At 38.2% G+C, this 9592-nt stretch overlaps 1 protein-coding gene across 1 annotated transcript in view; it reads left to right on the top strand.

Moving 5' to 3' along the window:
- The first annotated feature begins 7607 nt into the window (after positions 1–7607).
- LOC102811518 (coiled-coil domain-containing protein 170-like) overlaps positions 7608–9592 on the top strand; it is a 37985-nt gene continuing 36000 nt past the window's right edge. The window contains exon 1 of the mRNA XM_006864632.1: positions 7608–7748. Coding sequence (XP_006864694.1) covers positions 7608–7748 — 141 coding nt within the window. The remainder of the gene's footprint in view (positions 7749–9592) is intronic.

Below are 9592 nucleotides of genomic sequence, written 5' to 3' on the forward strand. Positions count from 1 at the left end.
ATTTCCATGAATGTGTGGTGGAGCAGAGGACAAAGTTCTGAAAACTTTTTAGACAAACACCTTAAGAGAATTAGTGCTGGGTCTGGGAGTTCAGAACCATAATTTCAGGGGCCACTAAGGTCAATTGACAGAACATAGTCCACAAAGACAATAATCTACATCCTACTTTGGTGAGTAGCAACTGGGATCTTAAAAGCACATAAGTGGTTATATAAGGTGCAACTGTTGTTCTCTCCCTGTCCGGAGGAAAGAAGAGTGATATAAATCAAAGACACATGGAAACAAATAGTCCAACCAACTAATAGACCACGTGAACATCAGTGTCCATGAGCCTGAGACTAGAACTAGATGGTATCCGGCTATCACTACTGAGTATTCTGAAGGAGCCACATTAGAAGGTCCTGGATAGAGTAGGACAAAAATATGGAACAAAACTCAAAATCGTGAAGATTAGGCTTACTCTGAGCAGATAGAGACTGGTGGAACTTCTTGAACTATGGTCTTTAATCACCCTTCAGTTCTGGAACTGAACTCACCCCTGGGGCTCAATTTTCAGGCAAGCAATAGATAGGTCTATAAACAACAGCACTAGTGACATATGCACATCTTAGAATAAACTGAGATCCATTGTTGCTGTGTGCCATGGAGGTGGTTCCAACTCATAGTGACCCTGTACAGGGTTTCTGAGGCTGTAAATCTTTATCGGAGCAGAAAGCCTCATCTTTCTCCGGCAGAACAACTGGTAGTTTCGAACTGCTGACCTTGAGGTTCACAGCCCAATTCATAACCACCACGCTACCAGTGCTCCTTTTGGCAGCATTTATCCAAGGACAACATTCTGAAAGAAGCAGGAATGGAAACAGCAAACACAGGGACGAAGTGGAATATGTGATATTAAGGGGATTGCAGTTAATGAAGTAAAATGCATAGAATGTAAAGTTGATGATCTATAAACTTTCACTCAATTGAAATAAAAAGTTTAAAAAAAAAGTCCCTCTTCCCTTCCTTCGACCTCTATGATGCGTTCACCTAGCAACAGCTTCTTTGATGTGCAAACATTCTACTGGAAAATTATTCAGAGCAGCTACTCATATTGGACAATTCAGGTCTCTTCTGGAAACTGACCTTGGATTTGGAATTTATTTCTCTTGTACCTGATATGGTAAAGATTTGGTTTTTATTCTCTACTAGATGAAGCATAGCAGACTAGCTTTTAAATGTGAAATATTGAGTATAAAACTAGAATTGTTGTAAAGTGCTGTTGACTCATAGAGAGACTCATAGAGACCCTGTACAGGATTTCCAATGAGGGGCTGGTGAATCTGAACCACCAACGTTGTGGTAAGCAGTCCAGTGCTTATCCTACAGCTCCACACAAGGATGTTGTTATGTGCCGTGGAGTCGGTTCCGACTCATAGCGACCCTGTACAGGGTTTCCGAGGCTGTATATCTTTACGGGAGCAGAAAGCCTCCTCTTTCTCCCACGGAACAGCTGGTAGTTTCAAACTGCTGGAGGTTCACACAAGGATAGTCATGTACAAACCTAAAAATCACAGGATAATTGAGTCATCTCACTGTGTTTTGTTTGGTTTTACTTTAATGCTCCAAGTAAACTTTATTAATTATGTTAATATGAGGTTAGTTTGGGAGACAGAACTATCACTACAATAATTAACTTTGGGTTAATTTTTTTTTCACTTGTTTCCTTTAGTTATTTAACATATTTTTCCGTGCTTACCAACAACAACAAATAAGATGGTACTATATGACTCAGAAATAGATCCTATTTTGAAGTATTTTTAATCTAGTAGGGGATATAAAATTTTTACATAATACAATTTGAATGAGAACAATCAAAGGAAATAACATATAAGAGAAAAGAGATTTCCTTTATCTTGTAAGAATCAAGGGAAGCTTCCTGGAGGTGGTAGCACTTAAGATGTTATTGAAAGATCTATATCTTTCAATATATATATACTATGGATATACTTAAGGAGCTCTGGTATTGTAGTGGTTACGAATCGGGTTGCGAGCCACAAGGTCAGCAGTTCGAAACTACCAGCGGTTCCACGGGAGAAAGATGAGGCGGTCTGCTCCCGTAAAGATTTACAGCCTCGAAAACCCTGTGTAGGGTCGCTATGAGTTGGAACCGACTCCATGGCACATAACAACAACAACAGGGATATACTTGGAGTCCTGGTGTGTCACTGTGGGTTAATGCACCAGACTGCAAAACGGTTTGAACTGCAAAGTCAGTGGTTCAAGCTCACCAGCTGCTCCTCAGAAACTCTATACAGGGTCGCTATGGGTCAGAATTGACTTGACGGTGCTTAACAAAGATATACTTTAGAGCACACAATGTTTCTTAAAGAATATGAGTAAAATTCATTAAGGAAAGTTGTTTTCAGAGCACAAGGTTCACAAAATGGCGAGGAAATAAAAGCAAAAGGATCGCATTCTATAATCATTGTCTCCAGTACCCATCTGGTGAAGGTTTACAGACAAAATATTCAGTTTTACATTTAACAAATCATACACTTTGCTTCATCTCAATGACTGCAATCCCCTCCATGGAACAACAGTTACCCTGCTTCCTCCCTGTGGTTCCTATTTCCATTCCACCTTCCCATCCTTTCTCAACTTTGTTCTTAGGTAAATGTTCCCCTTTGGATTTTGAATGATTGAGCATTCCGTGGCGAGTGTACCTTACCAGTGTTGTTCCCCCACCCCACCCCCACCCCCGTATATGCCTATCTACTGCTTAGCTGAAAATTGGACCCCGAAGGTAAGTTCCTTTCCAGACCTGTAGGATAGTGGTAATTTTCTCTGGTTCCTTCAGTCTCTTTCAAGTCCAGTCTTTTTTTTTGTAATTTTGAATTTTGTTTCATTTACTCCTACTCTATCCAAGGCCTTCTAATGTGATCCCTTTCATAGCAATTGATAGTGGTATCAGAGTCGTGGAGACTAATGTTCCATTAGTCCATTATACTAATTAATTCCATTATACTAATTGATTACAAGCTCCTTCAATTCTCATCATTCTTCTTTCATTCACACATGAATAGACCAGTAGTTGCCCCTTAGATGGCTACTCAAGAGTTTTTAAGATCCCACATTAATGTGGGCTTTTTTTTTTTTTTTTTTTTAAGATCATAGTCTCAGGGGACACCAAAATAGGCTATAGAACATTGTTTTTGTGGATTGTGTTATGCCACTTTACCATGGTGTCCCCTGAGACTATGATCCTAAGTCCCTAGGCCCAGCATCTCATTGCCTTCAGATGTTTGATAATATCTACGAAGTTTTCATCATTTTGCCTGCTGTACGCTCTATCACATTCATAGTATGTTTCAAAACAAATTCTTAAAATAATCATCTTACAATTTTTAATTCTCTTCTTTGGTTTTTAGACAAACAATTGTGAAAATAATGATCTTTGTTGTTGTTGTTGTTAAGTGCTGTTGAGTCAATTCCAACCCATAATGATGCTGTATAGGGGTTCTAAGGAGTGGCTGGTGAGCTTGAACCACTGACCTTGTGGTCAGCGCATTAGCCCACAGAGCCACATCAGTACTCCCAATAATGATCTTAGGTATAAAATAATAAAAATGAAAAAGAGGCTAAAGTTTCATTAGAGATATTTACACTTTAATAGCTATGTTCTATATAAATGCATAAATTAATATAAGAATTTCAAAAAGGTTGCAAAATAAATGAAGAAAGCCAGGGTCCTGCTCTACACAGGCAGTCCCTGGTTTACAAACGTTCTATTTATATACAACCTGTAGTTAGGAACCAACCTCTGTAAAGCATGTTATATTAAAAATCCAAGGCACGTGCACACCAATGTTCATTGCAGCACTATTCATAATAGAAATTAGTGTCCAACAGTGGAAGAATGGATAAACAAACTTTGGTACATACACACAATGGAATACAATGTTGAATAATGAGTCTGCAAAGCATCTCATAACTTGGATGAACCTGGAGGACATGAATGCTGAGTGAAATTAGTCAATCACCAAAGGACAAATATTGTTTGAAACCATTATTGTAAAAGCTTAAGAAAAGGTTTCCTGACTAAAAGAAATATTCTTTGATGGTTACCAGGGGTGGAAAGGAGGGGAGAATTCACTGACTTGAGAGTAGACACATATTAGTTCCGGTGATGGGGAGGCCAATATGCAAGAAGAAGGAGGATGGCAGAAGAATAATGAAGATAGGTGAAGACACAGAAAGGTATGCATGGGCTAAAGGGGAAAGAGGTAAATAGTCATATATACACAACCTTGGAACAACAGTATTCTGTGTTTAGATACATGGATTGAGACAGGCTGAATGGGTAAGGAAGAGTAGGAGTTTGAAAGGGAACATTTGTACATGAGTATCTACCTTCCTGCAAACACAACTATAAATGTGGTGGAGCATTGTTGTTGTTAGGTGCCATCAAGTCTGCACTGACTCTTAGTGAGCCAATGAACAGCAGAATGAAACACTGCCTGATCCTGGGCCGACCTCACTACCGTTGCCATGCTTGAGTCCATCAATGCTGCCACTTGGTTAATCCATCTCATTGGGGTTCTCCCTCTTTTTCTCTGACCCTCCACTTTACCAAACATGATATCCTTCTCCAGTGACTGGTCCCTCTTGACAATATGTCCGAAGTATGAGAGATGAAGTTTGGCCATCCTGGCCTCCAAGGAGCACTCTGGCTGCACTTCTTCCAAAATGGATCTATTGGTTCTTTTGGCAGTTCATGGCACTTTAAATATTCTCCAACACCACAATTCAAAAGCATCAATTCTACCATCTTCCTTATTCACTGTCAAAGCTTTCACATGCATATGAGGTTATTGAAAATACCATGGTTACAGCAGGCAAAATGATGAAAACTTCCTAAATGTTATCCAATGTCCTAAAGCAATGAATTTATGGGCTCACAACCATAGTCTCCGGGGACACCATGGTCAATTGGCATAACATAGTCCACAAAGACAATGTTCTACATCCTGTATGGGTGAGTAGTGTCAAAGATCCTGAAAACCCAGGAGTTGGTCTCTCCACATGAAGAAGAAAGAAGAGTGAAAAGAATTGAAGAGGCTTGAGTGATAACAATCAATTAGTCCAAAGGACTAATGGAACATGTGAACATCAGTCTCCATGACTCTGAGACCAGAAGAACTAGATGGTGCCCAATTAGCACTACCAACGCCAATGATAGGGATCATATTAAAGGGTCCCAGATAGAGTGGGAGAAAATGTGGAACAAAACTCAAAATTATTAAAAAAAAAAAAAAAGACTGGGCTTACTGATCAGATAAAGACTGGAGGAACCTGAGACTGGACCACCCTTCAGATATGGAATAGAACTCACCCTCATGGCCCATAGGCAGGGGCAACAGCACTGGTGAGGAATGCTCACCATGAAACAGTTAACCAATCAAAATCAAAAGGGCAGCAGTTTCCTAGGGACAGGAAGATAGGTGGAATGCAATTGGGAACCACAGGGAGGAATCAGGACAGCTGTTGTTGCATGAAGGGGAATGTAATCATTGAGATGAGACCAATGCACAATTTGTTTAATATAAAGCAGATGATCTTGTCTGGAAACCTTCCCTCAATTCACAATAGAAAGTAAAAAAAAAAAAAAAATCCAAGGCACATACAATATTTCAAAACAACAAAAGGGCAATACTTCACAGTGTACATCAAAACATTATCACTGTATTGTTACATTTAAAATGCTTTCCTGTATCTGTAACTGTTTCTTTCATTTTTTTTTTTTATGCATAGAAAGGTACACTATATACAAAGACAAACATTTGACTGACATTAGATACAAATCATACCTAACCTATCTAACTTAATACAAATTAAACTTAAAGACGGGTTTAGGAACAGAAGTTGTTCCTAATGGAGGATGGGGTTGGGGGCAGACGACAGCCTGTACTTTCTATTCCACATTAGTTAAATCACACACTCTTAATTATTTTTTTCCTTTTTCTTATGAAAATCCCCGTCTTTCTGGGACTGTGATTTTCTGGAAGATACCACCCAGTAAAAGAAAACACATGCAACCCTCCAGCACAGCTTGTACATGGCATTTCTCCCTTCCTTCCTTCTTTCCTTCCTTCTGTCTTTAACAGGATACATTCCCTGATCTAAAAAAGAAATCTCTATTTTATTCCTTAATAAAACATACTGATAGGAAGATGCCTTTTCATTTCTTTAAAATTTACTTGAAAAGATAGCATGTTGAATTGAACTGGTAAAATTGAAAAATTGAAAATGAAGGAGATTTGCAAGTCAGGTATCCAAAGATCAACAAGAATTGTTTAAATATGGCACTATGAGTGTGTATCTGTATATTGGTAAGCCATTTCAGCCAGTTACAATCTAAACGGTGTTTTGACACTCTCTTTAGAAACCAGCTACACCGTGTCTTCGAACAGCATGGGTTCTACAGGCAGTTCCTTTTGAGGTCTGGCTATGCAGTGAGGGTGTGCAGTGAAAAACCTTGCTGAAGACATTACTGTTGGTGCTGGGCTGATGCCAGCATCTCTTCCTAACAGCTATAAGCACACTCCCTTGGGAAGTACTGTCATGGATCAGCCTCCACACACTTATTAGGGGTTCCTTAGAGAGAGATGTGGCATTGGCAAAGAAATGAAGCTCACAGAATCAATGGGTCTCAATGAATGGTGAATCTTCTATTTTTATTTCAGATCCTCAAACAGCTTTGATACTACTCTACACCATTAATCTATTAATCATTCTTTTCAAAGTAGTGGTCTAAATCATACATATTAATCATTTCAATATAGAACATCAAGAATATCAAAATCTTCCTTGTTCCGCTTTACGTAGTTAGACAATATTTGATTTCTGTAACTAAACCTTATTTTTCTAAAAATGTCACATTAACCTTTACAAGGACTTTGTTACCCTTAACTTCCTATTCATTATTCTTTGAAACTCTTAAGATTTGTTTAAACATTCTATTCCTTGCTACTCCCCATAGATCTAAATTCCTAATTGTAATCTCAAATACAAATTATGTTTTCAATTAACTTCATACATCACTAACTTCTAAAAATTAAAATTTCTCAAGCTCTTACAAAGCTTTTAACTATAACCCTAGCAGTCTCCATGGCTCCTACATCATGGTTCAGTTATTTCAAAGGCTATTGTTTGTGATTAAAGTAAAACAGGTGCTAGATTATGATCTCAACTTTATACTGGCAGTGTTTCAACTGCTTTAAAATGTCTGATTATCAAACTATAAAAATCAAAAATATGTATATTTCTTAAATCAGAATAACAAGTATAATACTGATTACTTATAACATTGATTCTTATTAAAATGATAGAATTAAAAAGAAACTACAAAGCCAGCAAGGTCCCTGCATGAAATCTCCTCTTGAGGCTCTGCCAAATCAATGAGGCATCCATCTCTGCTCTGCAGTACAATGGACTTTCTTCATGCATAGGGTCTCCTGCTGCTCTATGTTGTTGCAATGTATTTGTTATCAGAGCCATCATGGCCCCTGTCAAAATACCTTGGGTCATCATTACTAGGTCTATTTCATGCCCCTTGTAACTTCAGCATGTCAGACCCTCTCCAATTTTTAAACCACTCAGATCCAGGAAGCCTTGCAGTTACTGGCCAAAGCCAAGGGCCCCATGAGGCTAAGCCATCAGAAGTCAAGCATCTCTCAGCTCATGTATCTCAGAGAAATAGCCCCATGGTAAGTCATGTACACCAGCATTTATTGTTTTCCCACTCTCAGAAGGTGGTGGTAAAGCAGTCTCTTGCACAATTGAGAGCTAGAAGAAAGGGAAAGAGCTAGAAAAAAATGGATAAAAAATTCTGTTTATCCATTTGCCTGCATTAATGTTTTTTTCATGTTTTTGGTAGTGAATAATGCAAGCCTCCCCTTTCTCCCACAGAGGCTCTGGTGGGTTTGAACCACCAACTTTGTGGTTGGCTGCCCAATACTTAGCCCAATGCACTCCTGGCTCCTTAAATGATGCAAGAGATAAGGTCAGATGGTCTCCCATCTTTTTTTATATCTGGTTTGACTCTAGGACAAGAAACAGTGAAGCATCTGACTCTAAAAGAAACCTCAAAAGTGGATTTTGTTTATTTTTTTCCCTTGTGGTGATTCTGACATTTTGCAAAACAATAGAAAAATTAAATGTAATGAGCCTCTGAATTGATTTGATCCAACCCTGTCATTTTGCAGATTTGAAATCTGATCACTACAGGGAGGCACAATGATTTAATGATAGAGTCAAATAGTCTGACTTCTAATTCCTTCTGTGTATCATGCTCTACTCTGTTGTATTCTAGCGCACAATTCCACTCTGATACACGTGGAGTTGCCATGTGTCAAGATTGAATCCATGGCAATTATTTATTTAGATCCTAATAAGAATTCTGGAAACTAAATATCCTCTTGGATTAGAGGGTGGTGTATCTTGCATTGGCATTTTGAAGACCTGTAAAAAGATCTACCCAGGCATGAGTTTAAAAGCTCATAGATACTAAGTCTGAGCTGGGGATGAGGATATGGAGTTAGGGGAGGGGGTTGGGGTGCTTAATTTTCTCCCCCTGGTGGCTTTAAATGAGAATAACAAGCTTACTTTGCTAAGAAAGTACAGGCTGTCCTGGGATTATAAAAGTCAAATTTACATGCAGCCAGTCCCTGTAAAACTTGCTTACTTTATGTAAAACCTACTTAATGAAAAATTCAAGAAACATACAATGGCTCATAATAACAAATGGGTACTACTTTGTAACACATCAAAACAGTTTTACTGTATTATTATATTAAAGATGTTTTCTATATCTGAAAGTGTTTCTTTAATGTTTTTTATACATAGTGTGTGGTGCTGTAGGATAAGCACTAGACCCATAAGGTCGGTTTGAGGTGCAAGGTCGGTGGTTCAAACCCACCAGCTGCTCCTCGGAAACTCTATACAGGGTGGATATGAGCAGGAACTGACTCCAAAGGCACTTAACAGCCACAACATGAAATCGTCCACAATATAGGTTCTAGTAAGACAAGCATTTGATTAACTGATGATAGAGATGAACCATCCCTAACCACTACTTACTATTTACAAACAAATTGGATTTAAAGACAGACTTAGGAAAAGAAACTTCATAATTTGTGGTCTGCTTGTAAATGTATTGTATTAAAAATAATTGATACAATACAAAAGGACAGTATTCTTCAATATTTAATAGTTGAATTCCTTTCAAGTAAAGAAACATGAATCCTCTAGGGATTTAAAACTTATTATGACATTTCGCATGGAGTATAGTAAACAACGTATTTTAATATTGTTGTTTTATGTATCATTGAATTGGTTCCAACTCATGACGGACCCTGTAGGGTTTCTGAGGAGCAGCTTGTGGGTTTGAATTGCCAACCTTTCCATTATCAGCTCAGTGCTTAACCTACAGTGCCATACCAGGACTTAATAACCAAGCCCTTAGCCCAGGTACTGCAAGCTTGAAAAAAGTAAATATAAAAATAATGTTTTATATTTTCTTTGGGCTCAACTATATATTAAAATACTGTTT

This window comes from Chrysochloris asiatica, unplaced genomic scaffold (genome assembly GCF_000296735.1).
Source record: "Chrysochloris asiatica unplaced genomic scaffold, ChrAsi1.0 scaffold00067, whole genome shotgun sequence".
Classification (NCBI taxonomy): Eukaryota; Metazoa; Chordata; class Mammalia; order Afrosoricida; family Chrysochloridae; genus Chrysochloris; species Chrysochloris asiatica.